Raw genomic sequence first — 21,009 nt, 5'->3', positions numbered from 1 at the left:
ATAGGATATGGACCGAGAATGCAATCTTGTTCCAAGATTAAAGTGTATTAACTCTGTGTTCTTAAACCCTGAAGACATGAAGCTGCACTATGGGGATCTCACAGACAGCACCTGCCTGGTGAAGATCATTAATGAAGTCAAACCCTCTGAGATTTACAACCTGGGAGCTCAGAGCCATGTCAAAGTGAGTAACCTTCTCTAGCACTAAGAATTGTGAATATGGTGGTGGTAGATTACCTTGATTATTTTAGACTGCAGCATTTATAACCATTTTAACAACTGTTAATTTCAGTCAAGATAGTAATGTTTGCTGTGGTGCTAAATTACTGCATGAGTTTGCTACTCAATATATATTAAGATGTCGGAATAGCTTAAATCGTCATTGTCAACAAAATCTGCATGTTTAAAAATCTGTTTTTTCTGCCACATGAAACCACTTTTGCTGTAGACTTTGCTGCTGATCAGTCCTAGCTGAGAAATTATGCAGTGTTCTTAGGCCAAGCAGTACTTAAAACGACATTATTTGGTTTAAAATCATTACATACATCAGAATGCATCACTTCTGTAAAGGCTTCTCTATAGCAGTTTTCATGCAGGTGATACTCTTTGAAATATTGATCTACAAATAGAGAAAACAGCTCTGTTACTGACCTGCGGTATTACAACACTTTTGGGGTTTTGGTTACAAAAAATCAAGTTAGAGAAACTGGAATAAAAAGGGGTCATTAAAAACTAGTAATTTGACCCTGGCAAGTACTGCTGCATCAAAAGGATGGAAAATGAATAGCAGAGGCAATAACTTTGTGGTTTGTTTTTATTAGCCTACACTTCTGTAAAAGCTCAGTTTACTAACAAGTGGCCACTATTTACTTGCAAAATCCTCATTCATACTTCATGATTACAAACTGAAGCTGATGTCCAGGTAGCAAGTTGTCATTAAAATAAATTGTGCATCAGTCATATGTCCTGTCCTTATTGAGGGCAATGTGTAAGCATTCTAAAGTAATAATATTCCTTGGCTTCTCTTGAGGTGAGAAGTGAATGAGTATTGAAGCCTCCTGAAATTCAGTTTGGCTTCAGTTTTCTAAGTAAGCCTTCCCACAGAAAGTGGTGTGTTGTTCCTAACATTGTAAGCCTTGAAATGCAGCAAGAGGAAATCACATTGAAAGACTGCAGTTATTGACAACGCACAGAGCAGAATACAGACATGAAATGAGAATAATTCTGCTTTTAATTTACTTGCATGATTGAATTAACTGTGTTAACATGGGTCTGGTTTATTAGCTCACATACAGCAGAATAACAACAGGGCTGTATGAGTCCAAAGACAGAAGATGATGCAAAAGATAACTGAACTACTGATTTTCAGAGTGAAATCTGAGCCAGCAAACTGTGCTGGATATTTGTAGTCCACAGCTAGGTGTCTCAGCATCCCTTTTCGTGAACTGGCTCACTGTGTAGCAATCTCTGTGGGAATTACCTGTCCCACTTAATTTGGGACTAGAATGTTAGCACCATGCTAACATCATCTATCTCCACATGCCTCCTGCAGCTGCAACACCTTGGTCACAGCACTGGGTGGGCATGAGGGGGTAATAGTGGTGCTTGTGCTGCTGCTGTAGATTCTCAGATGATTCTGCCATGGGTTATGGGAAGGATCATTCCTCAAATGTCTCACTGCATGATTAGCTCAGTTGGTTAGAGCATGGGGCTAATTATGCCAAGGTTGTGGGTTTGATTCCCATATGGGCCATTCACTTAAGAACTGGACTTGATGATCCTTCTAGGTCCCTTCCAGCTCAGACCACTCTGTGATTCTGAGCCAGTGCAAATCTGGCACTGACTTGGCTTTTGGAAATCTAATGTCCTAATGTCCTGGAGGACAATGAAAATGGCCCTATTAGAAGCTGGCCTGGATGCAGCAGGCTGATACTTAGGCAATGTTAGCAGTCCTGTGGGAAGTCTAGATGAACTTCTTCAAGGTGTGCTTGCTTCCTATCATCTCCAGTAGTACTTCTGTTGTTGCAATTGAGAAGGTAAGCACCCTGTGTCTGTTGACTGAGGTGGTCAGGGAACTTGACTATGTTATTGGTAGGACTTAAAAACGCTCCAACAGTGTGTAGCATTTTAAAACAATTCCCAGTGTTGAAAGAGGGAGTAGAACCTGGCCATCTGTTCAGTGAATGTCTTCACCAGAGACCTAAACAGCTGTTAGCATTAGACTGTGGTTATATAAACTTACTGGGTTTCCTTGTGTGCATCATGTTTGGGGAAGGAGGGAAAAGAACTTCTAATCTTAGCCTGCTTCACATTCTGGTCACTTTGAACCGGTGACGTCTTCAGGATTTTTTTTGGTGGTGTTTGTATTGGCTTGTGTTTATGCAGAATAAAGTTTTCTATCACTCTCACTTCCAGTTAGTTTATGTGAGCCATGCTGAAATGAGGGAAAATAAAATCATAGGAAGTTGGTCTGGTTTCCTGTAGGAAACCAATGAAGATGAAATTGGTTCTTGGAATGAACCCACAGTAGTCTGGGAAATACTGTCAGAGAAGATGTTTTTCTGACTCATAAATAGTGAGGACTGTGACTCATAAAGTAGGTCACTGGGAGGCTGATCTGATCTTGTATATGGGAGAAAGTGAGAGAAGACTGAAACTTGTTCCTTATTAAAAACAGTGAACTTAACAGAATGATATCATCAGTAGGAACAAATTATCCAGTGTGCATTCCTGTCTGTTTTGGTGAGAAACAGGGATTAGCTCTCTGCGCTGTGGCTTTACCATGGGATGTTCAGAAAACAGTAGCACATTCACTTCATGGCTACTAAAACACTTTGGCCTCATTTTCTCTATCCATTCTTTATATGTCCTCCTCCTTTGAACTGTAGTTCTTTGGGAATCTGGTGAACTGACCATGTTTTGTTTTTAATTTCATTTGGTTTTATGGGAATATACAGTATATTGATTCTAAATAATTATCTATTATTATGCATACTAGCATGCAGATGGCTTAATCCAAATTATGTTATCTGTAACTGTATATTCATATCTGTATTCATATTCAAAATCAATTATCCAAATGTAGGATGCCTAAAATTATGTAAATGTCTCCTTTTGCACAGTCTTTCAGAGGAGGCACACACGTAGATATAAAAGTGTAACTTTTTTTTCTTGAAGGACATATGGTCACATTAGTATTTGACTGCATGGTAAAACTTTGTTTGCTTGCTTTGAGTTGTACTGAACTAGTGAAGCTGGCAAGTATTTTTTGACAAATTTCAGAACCCAAAAGGCAGTGTAACCTCAGTAAGAGATATCTTGCTTTTAGCACTTGAAACTTTTTCATTGTATCTGTGCAGTTAAATGTGGGCTGGATTCATGGCTTGCTGTCCTAGTGGTATTAAATAGCCTGGCCCAATTTAGCTGTAGTGCGTATGTCTTCAGAGCCCAGGGAGGAAAACCCCAATTTATGCAAAAGGCTGTGCTCACCTGTCTCTTACTGCATCCTGAATCTGTAGTTGCATGCTGCTTGGTGGGAAAACGGAATATCTACAGAGAGGAACCTTGAAGTAGACAAGCAAATGTTCACATCAGATAATTTCAACAAAGTTGAGGAAAGGTTGAAGGTCAGAAGGGACCTCTGGAGACAGTGTAGTCCAACCCATTACTCAAAGCGGAGTTATCTATGCCACGTTACAAAGAACTTTGTCCAGTCAAGTGATAAGTAGGATGGAGACTCTACAACCTCCCTGAGTAACCTGTTTCCTCACCTGTTCCTTCACTCAGTAAAAATCTAGCACACACCATCACAAATTTTCATATTTTTAAATGGCACATTTTCTGTATTTCTGGAAATTATTGACCATTGCCTCACCTCCTGTCATTGTATATGACTGAGAAGAGTCTGTCTTAGTCATCCTTTCCCATCCAACTCATCAGGTGACATATCAGGGAGATCACCCTCTGAGCCTTCTTCAGGCTAAACAACCCCAGCTCTTTCAGCTTCTCCTCATATGACAGATGCTCCAGTCCTTCAGCCTTTTGTGGGCTGAGACTACCTTAACTAGTTCTTCCTTGACTGCAGGAATTGTCTGTTCATAGCATTTCCCCTTGTCAGCTGTTCAGTCACCCACATCAGGTTATCAATGCCCTCCAGAAACCTTCTGGCTTGCACCTGCTGTTGTCCCCATAACAGATGTCAGGATGATAAAATTCACCCATGAGGAGCAGGATATATGAGAATGAGCTTTATTAGCTTACCTGAAGAAAGCATTATCTACTACTCCATCGCATTGTAAAGCCTGTTTGCATCCCCAGACTCCTTGCAGCCTGAGGACTATGAACCATATGAGAAGGAGGTCGTCTTTTTCATTTCCTATCACAGTCTTCTATGGGATGCTTCTTCCTGCAGTGATAATTGTGGTTGTGATAGCTGCTGGGGAGAGATGGTGCTGTGCAACTTTATAGTGAAGAAGGTAGTGTTTGGGTCATGGCATGGAATCTGGCAAGCTCAAGTGAATCTGATAATTAAAACTGTATATTGCTCACTTTCTCCGGCAGGTTTTATCCGTGGTGTCATAGGGGCAATACTCTTCCCCTATCACTTTTCTATCCACGCAGTTAGTATAGCTGAAAATCATCTCTGTCAGAGTCTGTGTCAGAGAGGATGATGTGGTTCTGAGGCAGTCTCACATGAAGAAGGCACTTTCACTGCACATGTACACTGAGTGCTTCGCTATGAGGAAAGTCAAGGCACTAAATAACTTAGCACAGAACTGAGTATGGAAATCTCCTGATTGCAGAGCTCTGGCATCCTTTCAAAGTCTCATGCTGTTAATTTTCCAGGTTTGGGAATGTGCCCTCCTTACAGAAAAGCTCTCTATTAAAGCCCCTTGTGTTGGAAACTCTTCAGTTTGGTTTTCCTTAGCTCTAAATATCTCAGTAACACTGAAGCAAAATAGCTCTTTCTGATTACTGTCATTTTCTGTTTGATATATTAATTCTGAAAATAGTTCTTTTGCACTGGAGATGTGTTTTAGTAATATGGTCCATTAAACAGGAGTACTCCTCTCTGATTTGTTGGGTGGGGTTTTTTATCATGCATAAATGTCATTAACAAGTAAATCTTAATGATGATACTTCTGATTTTATGTGCTAACTGTACGTACATGGTTTGGTTCTGATCCTGCAGTCCTTTCTCATGTCAAAAAATGGTGATTGTTGTTGTTGGGCACTTGGAATTTTAAACTTTTTCTTCATTAATACAATATTGCTTATATGAAACTGTAGGCTAAATAATTCAAAGAATTAATTGTAAAGCTTTTCCAGTATTCCATCGGTAGTATGGTTTATAATTGCATAATTCATTCATTATGTACCTTGTGGTTCTTATCATTCAGTAGTCTGTTTAATTGTTGCATGAGTTTTAAGCTTCTTATCAATGCCACAGAAGCTCACAGCTTCTGAGAAAATGAATGGATTTTTTGTATGTTTTATAGAAGAAAAGTTTTGGCTGTTCAGTGTAACAAGATCTAGTCTAGTTAATTTTAAAGAATATTAGCAGTACTCTGTAGAGATGTAGTACAACTTACAGGAAAAAAAAATCATGTGTAACAGACCTTAATTTTATGTCATTGGAGAATTTTATAGCTACACTTTATAGAATATGTTATGGTCTCAATATGATATCAAATTCCTTCTTATTTAGCGTGTGTGGCTGTTCAATTTGCTAACCAAAAGTTGAGTTTCCAAACCTGATTTATGCTATCAGGCTATAAATGTAGAGCCTTCTGCCCTAGGGTTCCTCTGACTGGTGTAGGAGCCCTGTGTGGGGCTGTGGTTCTGTGGCATGCTCAGGTACCTGTTGGTCTCCTGTCATCTCTTTACTGGTGGTGGCAGCCTGTAACGCCGGCCTTGGGAACACAACCTCGCTGGAAAATTGTTGTGCTAGCCAGCAAATACTGTATTTGCACAGGGCTTTAGATGGTGGGTTCTTGGTCCTTAGCCAGGACAATTGGGCTCTCTGCTGTAAATACAGAGGAATAAAAAACTAGTTGGGCTGCCTTCTATCCTGCAGAATGTTTTAGTGCTTCTGCTCATGCTGGCATTACCCAGGGTATGATCTTTTTGAGGTGCTGAACTGTCTTCATTTAGTTCAGCACACCCTTTTGGCTGCTTTAACTTCAGACTGTTGCAGTTGTTTGGATGATTTCCTGAGTCTTGTGCAGGATACTGTGTCCTTGTGGGATGAAGTGCACCAGAGGGCAGAGTAAGCCTCTCAAGTGACTCTTTCAAATACTTATATGTGTTGGTTTGCTGTGTGCACCTTAAACTCTTTAAGTAATCTAATTCCTTTTGAGTGGTCAGGTTTTAGGTAGCCTTACACTTGAAATATTTTGGGCAATGCTTTTAGTATAATATGTGCAGTGCCTGTTCAAACAGATTCTGTGTGGCCTGGAATAAAACATAATTCCAGTAATAGTTAGCAATTGGAATTATATACGTCTCTTCACTTGGTCCACTAAATATTTATGGCAACTTTATACAATCCTGTAATTGCAGCTTATATTGTCAGAATAAATAGATTTAAAACCTGGTGTTAGTAAAGAACTTAGTGCAACTATTATTTTTATTAAACAGATTAACTGTAATAGTTAACTATATGTATTATAGCTGCAAATGCTATGAATGCATAAAAAGAACAATTGAATAATGCACTCAGCGGTACTAGTATTTATTAGGAAATACAAGCATTAACAAATTGCTCCCTAAACCAAGTACTGTTTATGTTAATACCAATTAGAAAATTAAGGCATTATGTTTATGGGTATATTTCAACTACTGTTAAATTATGTATGTTATAAGAAAAACTCTCATGACTTCTGCTGCAGACTGGTATTGCCTCTGTGCCCTCCTATTCCATATCTCTCATTTTCTCCTTACCTGCACCCTCCCTACAGCAACAAAGCCCCTCCTTTTCTCCCTACGCTTGCTCTGAACTAAGGTGTTCTTTCCCTCTCTGTAGAAAAATACACAAGAGTTCATATGTTGTTTGGATCACAGTGACATTATTCATAATTCCTGTGAAAAGCTTGCACTTTTTTAGTCTTTCATTCTGTTGTTTTATCTTATGAATCGTTTCCAGGGTAAATGCTGAAACACATTCCTACAAATATGTTACTTAAGTGTATTGGGAAAGCAGCCATGTTAAAAAAAAAAAAAAGTAGTACTTAATCAGGGATGTGAAAAGCACCAGACTGAGCTCTGAGACAGGACCTTTCCATATGGTTTAGTATTTAAAGACCAGAATGTATACTGTTGTGGATCTGTAATTGAAGATTATAGATTCCTTTAGAGTTTTTTTGCGGCTTCAGTGCGTGTCTCTTACGTGATATTTTACAAATGCAAGCTGGGGACTTTTTTCAGCTGCTGTTCTTGTTTTGTGCAGTCACACACAAAGCAGGATGAATACTGTGATGAATGAAGTGGTGTTTATCTTTGTGACCCTGATGACGGGTAAAGTACCACCTCCTTCATCTCGTGCTTTGTGTGTGGTTTCTACTTTGAGGCTGTGATTTGGCTTCCTAACTGACTTCTGAATTTTAAGGCTGGTGTAGTGAAGGAGGACAGCCAGGGAATCCATGTTCTTTCAGTGCCATGGCCTCAGTTAAGTCTGGATGCCTGCTGCAATCAACCCATCAATGAGCTCTGCCGCTGCATAATTAAATTGAAAATTTTAAAATAGTTGCTTTATAGCATATTTTATTTAGAGTTGCCCTATACATGGAAGTTTGTTAACTTGGATTCCCTTTTTAGAGAAGAGTGGTGTATCATATAATCCTGTTTTGGTTTGCAATAACCAAATCTCTGCTGTTACTGTAGCGATTTATTTTTTTTAGCATGAAAATAATTGCTGAAGTGGTTTCTGCTTCTGGGTATGAGCAAGGAGGAGTGATCAAAAGCTTCCCTGATAGTTTTCTTCTAACAGCTGCTGCAAGAGAAGAGAAAAGTGGGAGGAAAGGGAAGGCAAAACCAGCTGTGGCATTCACAGCGCTGTATTTCTTGTGTCAAATAGATGGCAGCAGAGCGTTGTACACAATGGAGCAGCTCCATCCTGGAATGGGAATGTGGGGGAATGACACTTCAAGCTGACTTGTATCAACTGCAGCCTTGAAAGACTTGTCGTTTGGCGTAAAATAGGGAAGAAAGCTACTATTGATAGTGCAGGCACATAGAGGATGAAGAAGGGTATGAGATGCTATAAAGTACTGAATTTCTGGAGTAGTCCCAGGTGGCAAAACTTAATCTTTTAAGGTATGTCATCCACTCATGCAACATGATTGAAATCAGCTAACATAATATGCATGTCAAAATAAAGAGACAGAAAGAAAAAGAAAGTATTCACAAGTTGCAACTGAAAGTGATATACAGCTGCCTTGGGGTACTGTAGGAGTTGGCCAGAAAGCCTATGTTTTATTTAAGAGAGTTAGAGAAAGGAAATGTCAGTCCTCAATCAGGCAAGCATTCTTTGGTAAGGTTTACTTAAATGTCAGCATTCTTAGGAAAAGAGCTGCAGTCAGTTCTGCTCTGATCCCCAAAATTAGATTTGCTATTAAAATGGGTCAAACTGCAGATCTGTCTCTGGAAGTGTTTAATTAATAAAATTAGTCCAGGGTTTGGATTAGTGTTTATTAAGTACAAAATTAATGTCTGCAAAATAGCTGCAATCATTGTAGGCATTAGCATATTTTGTTGTATGATCATCTAAATCTAAAATTTTGGGGTAGGGCGATCCCAAAATAGAAGGTGGAATTAAAGGCTTTGATGTCAATGATTGCTCAAGCCCTCAGATTTTAATCTATTTTATTTTAATCTATTTTATCATAGAGAAAGATAGAGAAGAAGTTGAGAAATTATTATTAGTAGTATAGCATGACGGGTGTAGAAAGTGTGTCAAGGCTAGAAAAGTCAATATGGGGTGCTATCTTATTTTGTAGTATATTTTATTTCTCTTCCAGCTCTGAGTACAACCATCCTGGCTGAGCATTAGCTTTACTGGTTATATTTATGATAGACCTCGTTAAGTGTTTACTTTCTGTAAACGTGCTTTTTTTAACCCAGCTGCCTGAAAAACTGTTGCAGCAGCTTGGGGATATCTGGCAGGTTTCTGTTTTGATAATTACATTTCTTATCCCCTGATTTGATATTTTAGTGATCCATCCACCCTCTTCATCAAGCTATTAAGAAACCCACACCACCACGTAATTTATTTTTTACAGGTTTAAAGAAAATGATATTTGACTCACTTTGAAGTGTTGTGCTAGCTGCTGCAGTTTACTGAGATTGGAGGGTAACACAGGTCTGCAAGAGTGTAGGTGATTTTCAGTATTGTTCATCATACCCTGTGTTAATATAAATGGCTCTGACTTCTTGAGCTTTTTCATTGTGCTTAAATTGCTGCTCATGCAGATGAATGAGCGTGTCTCTGTGTGTGTTTTGGATTTTTAATAATTTGCTTATTTTATTATTATTTAATTTCTTGCAGTGGCAATTTTAAGAAAAATCTAGGCATAACAATTATGTGCCATATATGCTATATGAACATGAATCAAGCTATGAAATTAAGGAAGTGAATGTGATTTTTTTTTAATTAGTAATAATATGAAGCTATGTTAATACATTTTTTCTTTTTCCAAGTGTTGAATCTGTTATATAATGTTTTTTTTTCTTGTGTCTCTGAACACACTTCCATGGAGACATATTAAAATATTGGAAGAAATAACATGGTTCTGTTTTTATGTTTTTGCAAACTATTTACCAAATTGCTGTTCTGAACACTAGAAATAGAAGCTATGAAAAATCTGTGACTATGCAATAATACATACATTGCACTGATTGTCTTGATGAATTAGGTTGGCAGAACAAATGCAAACTTTTTAAAATAAGCAGTTCCAAAATGCTCTTGGTAATCCTTCTTGAGGCTGAATGCTACAGACTGCTATTGAAGCCAAAGCTCATTGAGATGTTTGCAAGGGGGTTGCTGGGGAGGGAGGGTTGTTGTTGTTGTCTCTTGCCACTTTTCTATTGAGGCAAGGATATTAGCTTGAATGACATCATTTAATTTTCTCAATTTTGAAATGGTATATTTGCATAACAAAGCAGTATTTCTTTTTTTTCCTTTAGTTTCATTAGAGCTGTCGGGGTGTATGTGTGTGTGCATGTTTCCAGTCTTCTTGCTGAGTAATGCTAGATTTGTTCTTTGTTCTGTGTAAGTTTGGCTTTGTGGTTTATTCACCTTTAAAAACGTATGTGTATCCTCTCAACTTCCTCCATCTGTGGATGAAATAGACTGTGTGTCTTAAAGCTTCTTGCTGTTTTACAGGCATGCAAAACAAGAGAAATAAAGTATTTTCTGAGGTAAAAAAAATGTTTTCATTAATTTTCTTAGTGTGTAAAACAGCACTAAGAAAACCTAAATCACACAAAACATTTCTATGAAAGAGCTGTTGCATTGAGATGTGCACAGACTCAAACTCACAGAATCCCTATGATTTAGAATGGCTGTGTGGCCAGAAGTGACAGAACAGAGATTAATTCCACTGTTACAACAGACCATGGTCACAAGTTTTGATTTTTCCTTGAGCATTTTAGAAATTGAAGGAGAATGAAACATGATTTGTTTATAAGATCCAGAACCGTATTGAGACTTTTTTTCTTTTCTGCTATTTCATTTTTGTCAATACATGTTGTAGTTAGGAATAATTGAAAGTTGTCATTTTGTTTAGGATGTTTAGGATCTCTTGATGTTGTGTTCATTTTTACTTTTATAGTGAAAAGCACGAGAGAATCTGTACAGAATATTTTACCTTAACTGAGCGTGTCTTGTGAATGAGATGATTGTTTGCTTTGTAAGCAGTGTGCCCCTGGTATTTATAGATGCATCGGAATTAGGAATCAGAATGGTTTAAATACTGTTGCTGCAGTTTAGTCTTATTGTGATAATGCTGTGTTATGTTTTATTAGGCAATAGATAACTCTTCAGGAAATCTCTTGGTTTTCTTTAGAGGCTGAAGAACTGTAACATAGGAACTTACCCCTGTTTTTGCAAAACACTCAGGTCTGGAGAGAGAACATCTTGATATGTGTTTGTGCTCGAACATACAACTTGTTTTGTAGAGGTTAGGTATGCTTTACGTAATAGCTGATTATTTGGAAAAAAATCTTAATTTAAGGAAAAAAAAAACAGTGCTGTCTGCCTATTACATTAAGAACTCCCTAATTTCAATTAGTTTTTATTGCTCCAACTTTTTGAAATGGAGCTGTGCTGAGCATCCTTGGTGATAGACTTGGACTCCAAAAAACTGGCTAGAGCAACAGGATTAGTCTGGTGGTTTATCTTCCTATACAACTATGCATACTAGCTTTCCACTACCCTATTTTTCATTAAGTATTTACCAAATATATTGGCTAGCATAATTAAATTGTGGATGTCTGAACTGCATTTTTCCTGTAAGTATGTGATGCTGAGAAATAGCATTTTAATTTTAGCCAGACATTCTTGCATAATGTTGCTTCATGGTGATGCAATTTCACTGGCATAGCATCAGAACAAAGACTACAGCATCAAACAAGGATGTAAAAACAAATTAAAGGATGCTAGAAGCTTTAAGCACTGCTTTAAAGATTTTAATATGCTTAATATTCTTGAATTTTTTTAAGCTCTGTGTGCATTTGTGTAACAAGCTGTGAGTTCTGTGGAGCTTTTCTAATTTTATATTGGTGTAATTTTTTTCCTTTGACTTATTTCTAAAACTCCACTGTGGCAAAGAACATCCACCAGAAATGATGTATTTTAATTACAAGGCATATGCAACCTATGTATTTAGTTAGCTGGGCAGTAAAATTTAATTGCAAGGCTCTAAAAAATGCTCCTGAAAACATTGCATGCATTCAGCATAGCTAAGTCTTTGGAGCTAGAAAAGATTCAGTTAGTTTGCTAAATCCACATTAACTAAAATCCCAATTCTGCTGGGAAAAAAAAAACAAAGCAAAACAACAGAATGAAATTTGCATTGTGTAAAGGATAATAGAAGATGGAATTTTTTTGTGATACTGATCTATACTGTTATCTCTTCCATGTCTAAACTTGAATTACAGTAGCACTCTTTGCAAGTTTATCTGAAATAAAAAGGTATATAATTCTTCCTGAATATTTCGAAAGCTACAACTTAATTGAAACAATACAGAACGTAAATAGCTGATAAATGAGAATTCTTTTCAAAAGTGCTATGCAAGGAATTCTTTAAAACACTTCAAGTTTGTTTTGTCTGGGTTTTGGGTTTTCACATACTAGATGTTCCTGAAGCTGGTTGCAATACTTGTAACAAAAGTAAAAATGGGACTGATTGACTTGTCATGAGGTGTGATCTGAAGGTGACTCGCATCACTGGCAGAGATTCTGTGTAGTGCTTGGGAGCATTTAATGCTTGCAGGCTTTTGTTACTGTACTCTGTCTAATACTTTGATTTTGTTCAGCTATCAGCATTTCCAGGTGTTGTGCATTTTCATTTTGTCACATTTAGATGTAACATTACTGAACCCTGCAAATTCCAGTGAATGGCTGCATTTCATAATACTACTGTATATGTTTCTGCATTATATTTTTTAATAGTCTATAATGATAAAGAATATGTATTTGAAATTTGGACTGTAAATGCTGGATGTTGATTATTATTTAAAAGAATGTCATACAAGTCAGTTGAAGACAAACTTTGGGTGGTTTTTGGAGAATTGTATACTGTTAACTGTGTTTAAATTGTGTAAGCAGTTTATTACTTGTAATTTGTTGCCTTACACTCGTGGTTAAGGTACTGAACTAGAATTCCTCTATAAATATTAGTGTAGGGTATTCTTTATTTTTACTGAATAAGTCAAGGCAAATTATTTGAACTTTCTCTCCAATGCTTCAGTTTAAAATAAATAATGAAAATCTGGCGATTAACATCAAGTCATAGTGAAGTCAAAATTTCCCAATAATGACATGCAGCTGATCAATAGAAGTTATTTATGATAATATCAGCGTAGATGTAGCAGTCTAGGAACAGTGATATTGTTGCAATTTAATGGTTGAAAAATGCGTGTAACAGTATCTAGTATGAAAACCTGTCCTCATTCACAGGACAATTTTTCCATTGATTCAGTGGTTTCCTTAATAAAGCTGAAATATTTTTAATCCATGAATGGTTTGCCTTAAAACAAAAGAGTAGGGGGGAGGGGAAGCAAAAGAAAGTTTAATATAATGAGACCCATTGATAAAACAGAATTGCCTGCAATATATTATCCTCTGTCAGCAAGTATAAAGTTGACTTTTCTTTTGTAAGCAAATACTAATATTTTTATAGGAAGAGTATCTTTCTTAATGATATGTTACGTATGCATATTTACTGTTAGATGTTAACATGTTGACAAAGTGCACTGTTAACAAAGTGAAACGTGGCTTTTTAATGCCACGGAGTATAAGTCATTTGAAGATTTAAAGGTTGCAAGGATAATATCTTGAAAATGCAATTATATTTCAAGGCAAGGAAGCAATTGAAACTTAATTAAATGTAGTTTAACTTTTAATTTATGGTTAGATGTATATTTTTTTATATAAGCCGGCACTTTTGGTTTTGTGGGGTGTAGAAGGATGGACACTTTACCTTCAATATTTGAAGAGGAACTTTTTCCATAGTGTCATTGAATGTTATGAACAAAAATGCCACAAGTCATTTTTAATCTGTTTGAAGTAGCTTTCATTCATATGCCTACGAGTTTGAAAAGAATGTCCCAAAGTGCACATGGATGTGAGCAAACTTGGCTGTCAGCACACACCTTTGCTGTGGTGCCCCTGGGTTTCTTTGTGTGCCACTCTGTACCTGCTGTGCTGGGTGTGTGGCAAGGTCTCCAGCACAGGGGATGCTTCTCTAGGTATCTTCCAAACCCCATGTGGCTCTGCTGTGGTTGGAACATCTCTTCTGGATGGCAGTGTTGTGCTGTAATGGCAGACTGTAGTTCAAATGAAGCAGTTAAATGGAAATATATATTTGATTCACTTCCACTAATACACAAGGAGCTTACTTCAGACTAAGCTTTTTGATGTGTTTTTTCTTGCCTTTAACTGGATTGGTATTTGCAAAGTTCTGGTGGTGGTTCATGTGGGTTCTTGATCTTCATGAATTAGTGCTAATTTTTTGCTTTCTTTAGCTTTTAGCCTACGTGAAGCAGTCTCTATAAACTGATTAGATTTGCATAAAATCAGAAACTATGTACTTGCTAAATTAAATCTGCTCCTCTAAGATAGAATTTTTGTCAGTACATTATAAAATTGTAGTTAAAAATGTTTCCTGCAAACGAGGGTGGTTTCATTTTAAGAACCTAAGCACAGATGTCATTTTTTGTAAGCATAGCCTATAAATAAGGGGAAATTTAAATGTCTAGTTTTTTCCTCAGACAGCCTATGGTGGCCTGCTCACATTTTCTTCCCTTTACTGAAATTGTGCTTAGTACATGTATTACTGTATTTGACCATCCTGTCGCATAACTAGAGCTCATTTAAAAAACCTTTGTTTTTAGCAACTTCGAGTGAAAATAAGAGGGCAATAGGGAAATTGCTCGTTTTGCCAATGTCTGTAATTTAAAGGATCTTCATGAAATGGTGGTTATCCCAAGGAATTCCAATTACTGTATTTCTCTTAACTTGGAAACATATAGTATTTTTTTTTTTTTAAATGCTGTGTTTTAAATGAGAAATTGCTTGCCTGACAGGCAATGAGATCTGGAGGCTACATGATCTGCACTCTTGTTTTTTACTGTTAAACAGATCTGTTTTATCGACTCATTTTTTTTCTTTCTTTTCCCTGGTTTGTTCCCTTATAGCACTGCGTGAGAAACTGTTATATGAAAGATGTGTCAAATTATTAGAGAGAGGATAACATAAGAGTGCTATGTTAACTGTTTATTAAATTGTTGTTATTAGATACCACATTTCATCCATGTTGAACTGCATAGTTATATATGTTGCACTGTGTGGCAACAGATTAATTACTTGGAATATCATCAAAGGTATTTTCTGTATGTTAGTAATGCTAAAGATTTTCAGTATTTGTCATGTCATGTGTTAAATGTAATGGTAATAGTACAAGTGCAGTAGATTGGGTGTTTTATTACGTACTAAAACTTACCAAGCTGAAGTACAAAAGCCAGACCAAATGAATTAATCTGTTTCATCTTTTTTTTTTCTCCTTTTCTGTCACTTTTTGATTTTTGTTCTTTTTATTTTTTAGATGGGTGGTTAAGTATGGGGAGTATGTGAAAATATTACACTTTGGAACTGATTTAAAGGGCTTTGACTAAAACCATCTGTTCCCACCTCCTAATCTTCAAGTTGCTCTTGAATACTAGGCCAAACCTTATCCCAGGAGGGCTAGTGGATAGAACTATCTACAACAATAATAAGATGTAAAAATACAAAATATACAGATACTGAAAGCTCAATGATCTGCAGAAATTCACTCTTGCTTCTGGATAGTTTTGCAGGTCCTTAATTTGCAGGTCAGCTGAATTCCTTAGTGGGAAGGGGGATACAAGATATACATGGAAGAGAAGTCACCTCTTTGTATATTAAACAGTATGCAACGTGTAGGATGGAATTTGGAATCTTCATTATCCCTGCCCATAGTGGGGGATTTGGAGCTAGGTGACCTACAAGGTCCCTTCCATCCCAAACCATTTTGTGTTTCTACCTTGAGAGAGAAACTAATGTTCATATTCCCTGCTCTCAGAGCAAGTTAGGAAAGTGTTCCATTATCTCATGTTCAGGACTAAGAGTGGGTATCTGAACATCACCTTTTTTAAAAATAAAAAGCAATAAATGATCTGCGAGCATCAAAACAAGACTCAGTGTAGGGATAATGCTTTCTGAGAGGTGGTTTCATGCACAACCCCCCATCAATATCCTGATATACCTTTTCCATTATATGTCTGATCACTAAATAAGTCTGTTGCCAGCAAGATGGTTTTAAGTGTAAACGGAGGCTCTTTGAGGCTAATGTTTTATGTCAGTCTTCTTGAATCCAGAGCAGTACTTTAACTGCCATATGTATTTATATGTAGAGTCCTCCACAGTTTAGATTTCTGTATTTGTCATTTAGAATCCTGAATATAGTTGCAGGGACCAATGAGATAATGCAGATAGAAATACTAGCCCACATCCAAAAACACCCCAAAACACCATCAAAGGTAAAAAAAAAAAAACCAAAACCCTGAACCAAAACAATTGTGTTAACTCCCAATAAAAACACTAACAAATGAAAAGGGCAAATGTAAAACAGCACCATTCTGCAGGTTTATCTGTCTTGTCAAAATCAGCTTTCAGATAAACAGTTGGCAGGAACAGTATAGTTAAAAGATGATGGACAATGGAAAATACTTTTCCAGGGTGTTTGTCTTCTGTCAGATTACTTAAAAAAACTGAAATTGCATCAGAAAATTGTGCAGCATGTTAGAGGCACATGCTCTCTTACAGTGATTTGTGACCTCAGCTCGCAATAACTATGCAAGCACGGAGTATGCAAAAGCTGAAGCTGGCATAATTTTCACAGTTATGTGAAGAGCTTCTTCAACCTGAGCTAGATATTCTTTTTTGTGCCAAGTCAACTCTGAGAGTATTTGTGTTGTTTACTAAAGGCATTTCTGGGCTTCAACCCAGGAGACATGAACCACAGATCACCAATGCAGAGGTACAGTACTTAGGAAGAGACAGATCCTAGGCTCTATTTGCTCCTGGAAGGTAAAAGCTCTCCAGGCAACTTTAACAACAAAATTTTTGAATTTAATTCAATTTTTAAAATGAAAAAACATTTTCGTGTCTGTCAAACCCAAGTACAAGTTAGCTGTAGGCTTATACAGTCCCCTGGCCAGGAATGTCCAGTTGTGTTTGTATGTATGTAGATATGAGGAGGAGAAGAAAGCCATGGAGATGCTGATGATTGTGTATTAAATAAAATATGGAATCAGAGTGGTTTGGGTTGGAACAGACCTTTAAAAGTCAGCCGGTCCAAGCCCTCTGCCATAAACAGGATCTCCTTCAAATACTCCAGATTTGGTTAAATTCTATTAAGTGACACAGGATTATATTTTTTTTAGCATGCACTGTCACAGAAGGCTGTGGAATTATTTTCTCCTGTATGTTTCTCAGGTGTTGCTCAGACGAGAAAGATCCCAAGCATGCAGAAACTCGTGTGCTATGCAACTGGTGTTGGTACCTGAGCTAAGTATTGCTTCAGCTCCTTCTCATGGCTTTTAACACAGCCTGCTAGCTGTAATGCTGCTATGTTTTTGGCTTTCTGTTTAAAACAAACCAAAACAGAAACTACAACCTCCTGTGCAGTAACAGGAATAGTATTTTTCTGATTGGATTTTTTGTTTGGAGTTTTTTGGTGGTGGTAGTGTTTGGGGTTGTTTTTCATTTTCTTTATAAGAAGCTGCATGTAAAGTTAGTATTCTTCATTTTTTTCTTTGTTTTTGATTTGATTCTAAAGTTTTGTATTTAACATGACTGTAGAATTTGTTAATGGGAAGGTCTACTGCATTGGATTTGGAGTTGCTTTCCCTCTAGGACTTCATTATTTGCCTATAAATTATAAATTTTTTAATTTAAGGAAAAATGTTACAGTATATTTCTCAAGGCTGAAAACAAAGTTGGGTGTGATTTGTTGACTTGCCCTCGGGCTGTTTCACCACCTAGTAACTAGCATCCTGCCTCACCTGTGAACGTAAGATCTTTACTGAGCAGCTGTCATTGAGTACAAACTACTTTTCTAATCCTTTACACCAACCCAGGAGTGTCTTTGCACATAATATTTAAAACCAATATTTAAAACCTCTTCTCATCTGAAAGTCTAACATTTTTCAAATCCCTCCTGTAGAGACCCACAATTCTGAGGCATGTTCCAGCATATCAGTAGCTCAGAGGCTGCTCTTCACAGAGCTAGCTCATTGGAAACAAACCTGTGCAGAGCACAGTATCCATCTGTCTCTAAGAAGATGGCTCTATTTCATAGTGAAAAGCATCAGTGTTTAACTGCATCACCCAGGTAGGATTGTGTGTTGCCATGCCCTGTTGGGCTGTGCTGCTAGCACAGGTCTGTTGTTCCATGTGACAAGAGCTGTAGCTCCTCTGTGTCACTTCTGCTGCCTTTCATGTAAGATCTGTTGTTGTGGCATCTGACGTGCTTCTTGTGAGGACCTTTCATCTTGTATGTGAAGTGAAGAAAGCAACAACTTCCATTTATGGTTTCCTGCTTCAAAGCATAAGCTACAGTGAAGAGGTTCAAAGGTGGGCTGGTCTCAGAAGTGCAGAGAATGCGTGTGCCTGCCAGAATGTGTGTGTTGCAGACATTTAGTCTTAATAGGTATTGCATGGGTCACTTTACAAAGTATGCTTGCATATTCTAATGACTAGGTTATGTTTATAAAACTGTTCTGGAAAAACAAATGCTTCAGACTTTTTCAACTGTCAAATTCTGTGGGAATAGTCCAGACTTTGCAATGTGATAATTCTTTTTACTGTGTTTGACACTATTAATAGTGTGTTCCAGTCATGATGTGGCTGTGCCCCAAGCTGAAGGATTGATTTCTTTTGATTGGTTGGTTTTGTTTTTCAGAGCCGTGGTTTTGCTTTTATTGCTTTGACTTCTACATTGGGGTATTTGGTTTTGTTTTTTTTCCTTGGGACAGTAGTGCACACCTGGGTTTGTGTTACAGGTGCATGCAGTACTTGCTGTACCAGGTTAGATCAGTGCTCTGCTTGGTGTGTTCCTGATCATGGCCAGAGCCTGATCCATTCACAGAAGAGAAGGATGGTTTCTCCCTCCTCTTCTTGCAGCAGTGTCAGTAGGAGAACTGGTCTTTTCCTCTTGAAGAGTAAGCAAATCAATTATTGTTTTATTAGGCAGTGACATGCTTTTGTTTAATGTACCAGTAGTAATAATTGCTAATTCAAGCAGCCAGGATGATTGTGACTCTTCTCAGATTTTTACAGATGTAAAAATAACACTTTTGCTGTAACCATCTCCAGTGCAGAGTAAGCGTGAGCTTGTTTAAGTCCTCTTGGCACTGAGAGCTGTCATTTCCATTTTAATTTTGAGTAAAGTGCAAATACTTTGTTATGGTTCATGTTTTGATTATTGGCTATTTGTGAATCATATATATCAACCCCACAAGTTACTGCCATTAAGGCTCTGTTGGTTGTTGCTTTTGTATAACATTCATATGGCAAACCCTTTGAGTTAATATATTGTTAAGATGCTGCTTGATCTAGTGAACTGTGCTAGGTTGCAGGAAGCTTCTGTTACTCATTTTATCACAATTAAACCTGGGGGAGTTTTAATTTCTGTTTCAGATTTTATGTGACAATAGAGAAATTTTTAAACCAAAATTATTATTTTGATATAACTTTATTTAAATAAAATAAAGAAACCCCTAACTTGCTTTTCATGATATCCAGTTAGAGAAACAGTCGCTTTTCCAGAGGAAAGATTGTGTTAATACTGTATTGTTATATTGTAGCCAAGGCTGCAAAGCTATTCTTGAAAAATGAAATTTGAAAGGTACCTTCTGAATTAAGTGACACTGCCTTTTCTTAAGTCAGCAAAGCATTTGATAGCCATAAAAACATAAATTTGAATTTTTTACTGTGAAAATGAAGCAACTCTAATAGCTGTTAAAATGTTTTAAAATATTAGGCATAAAATTTAGGTGTAAAAATAAAATATTTTGGACCTTTTGTGATCCAGTTGACTTCCTACAATAACATAACAACAGATATATTAGATGCCCTAGGTAATTTAATCAGTATGCATGAAAAGCAGATAGTGACTACTAAACTTTTTCTTGGTCTTCTGTACAATAAAACAGGAAACAATTTGGTTGGCGACATAGAGGTGGAATGCAGTACGAAAATGAAATAAGATAAAACTCCCTGTGGAGAAGCAGTCTGCATGTTACACCCTGAAGGGATGAATGCTGATACTGTGCACGAAAGGCTTCTTTAGAGAGTCTTGGAATTTCTAAATATTTATTATGGCAGTATATAATGGCTGTATTACATAATGTGTTGCTGTTTCCTGCTTTCTATATCCTGAAAATACTTGATAATTCAACCTTAAGTTTAAATACTCCTTGTAGTTTCATTAGAGTTCTGCAGATAGGAACCTTGGAGCAATCAACACTATTGAAAAAAATGTATTTTAGAACAAAAAGGAGATAAGTAGAGAACATATTCTAATGGCTTAAATACTAGGCTAAAAAAGTAGCAGTCCTGAGTTTTAACTCTTCTCTTGCCATTGTCTGTTGGGAACTGAAACCCAGCTGAAGTTCTGATACTCAGTGTAGTGCAGTGTCAACTTGTTAAAATAGTTGAAATTCGTTGTATAAAGTCCTGCCTATCTGTTAGGATTTTTTTCACTGATTTATGGTGTATACAAATAAACTGAAAATTATTTTCATTGGTTCTTGTGTTTGCAGTATACAAGCAATTGCTGTACATCTACAAAAGCTGATTCAGACTTTGAAGAACAAATCCTCTTGTTTTCAGTTTGTTAAAATTTTGTTTCTCATAAAATCTTCTCTTAAGATTCTTTGAGAATCTTTGAGTGTTCCTTGTTATTTGTTATTAGCAGTGATGTGGTAAAGTACACATGGTGAGCTATTAACAAAATTCCAAATAAAGTACTCACTAGAACAACATATAGGCAGCTCTTGGCTTATGAAAGTGATATATTATGCTGGTCTTACCTAAATGTTAAGATATTTTCTTAAACCTTAAAATACTTTGGAGGTGATTGTATGATCAGAAAAGAAAGAAAAAAAAAAGTCTTGAATAACGAGGCATGTTGGTATCCTGAATAATTAAATGAGGAAAAACAAACCTTGACAATTGTTCCTAGAGCTGGAAAAGCTGTCACTTCC

At 36.9% G+C, this 21,009-nt stretch overlaps 1 protein-coding gene across 1 annotated transcript in view; it reads left to right on the top strand.

Moving 5' to 3' along the window:
* The window catches only part of GMDS (GDP-mannose 4,6-dehydratase), a 403,847-nt gene that overhangs the window by 66,897 nt on the left and 315,941 nt on the right, over positions 1–21,009 (top strand). The window contains exon 4 of the mRNA XM_062499387.1: positions 75–184. Within this exon, the coding sequence (XP_062355371.1) occupies positions 75–184 (110 nt within the window). The remainder of the gene's footprint in view (positions 1–74; positions 185–21,009) is intronic.

The sequence above is a fragment of the Cinclus cinclus genome, chromosome 1 (assembly GCF_963662255.1).
Source record: "Cinclus cinclus chromosome 1, bCinCin1.1, whole genome shotgun sequence".
NCBI lineage: Eukaryota > Metazoa > Chordata > Aves > Passeriformes > Cinclidae > Cinclus > Cinclus cinclus.
This window is presented reverse-complemented; position numbering and strand designations above follow the sequence as displayed.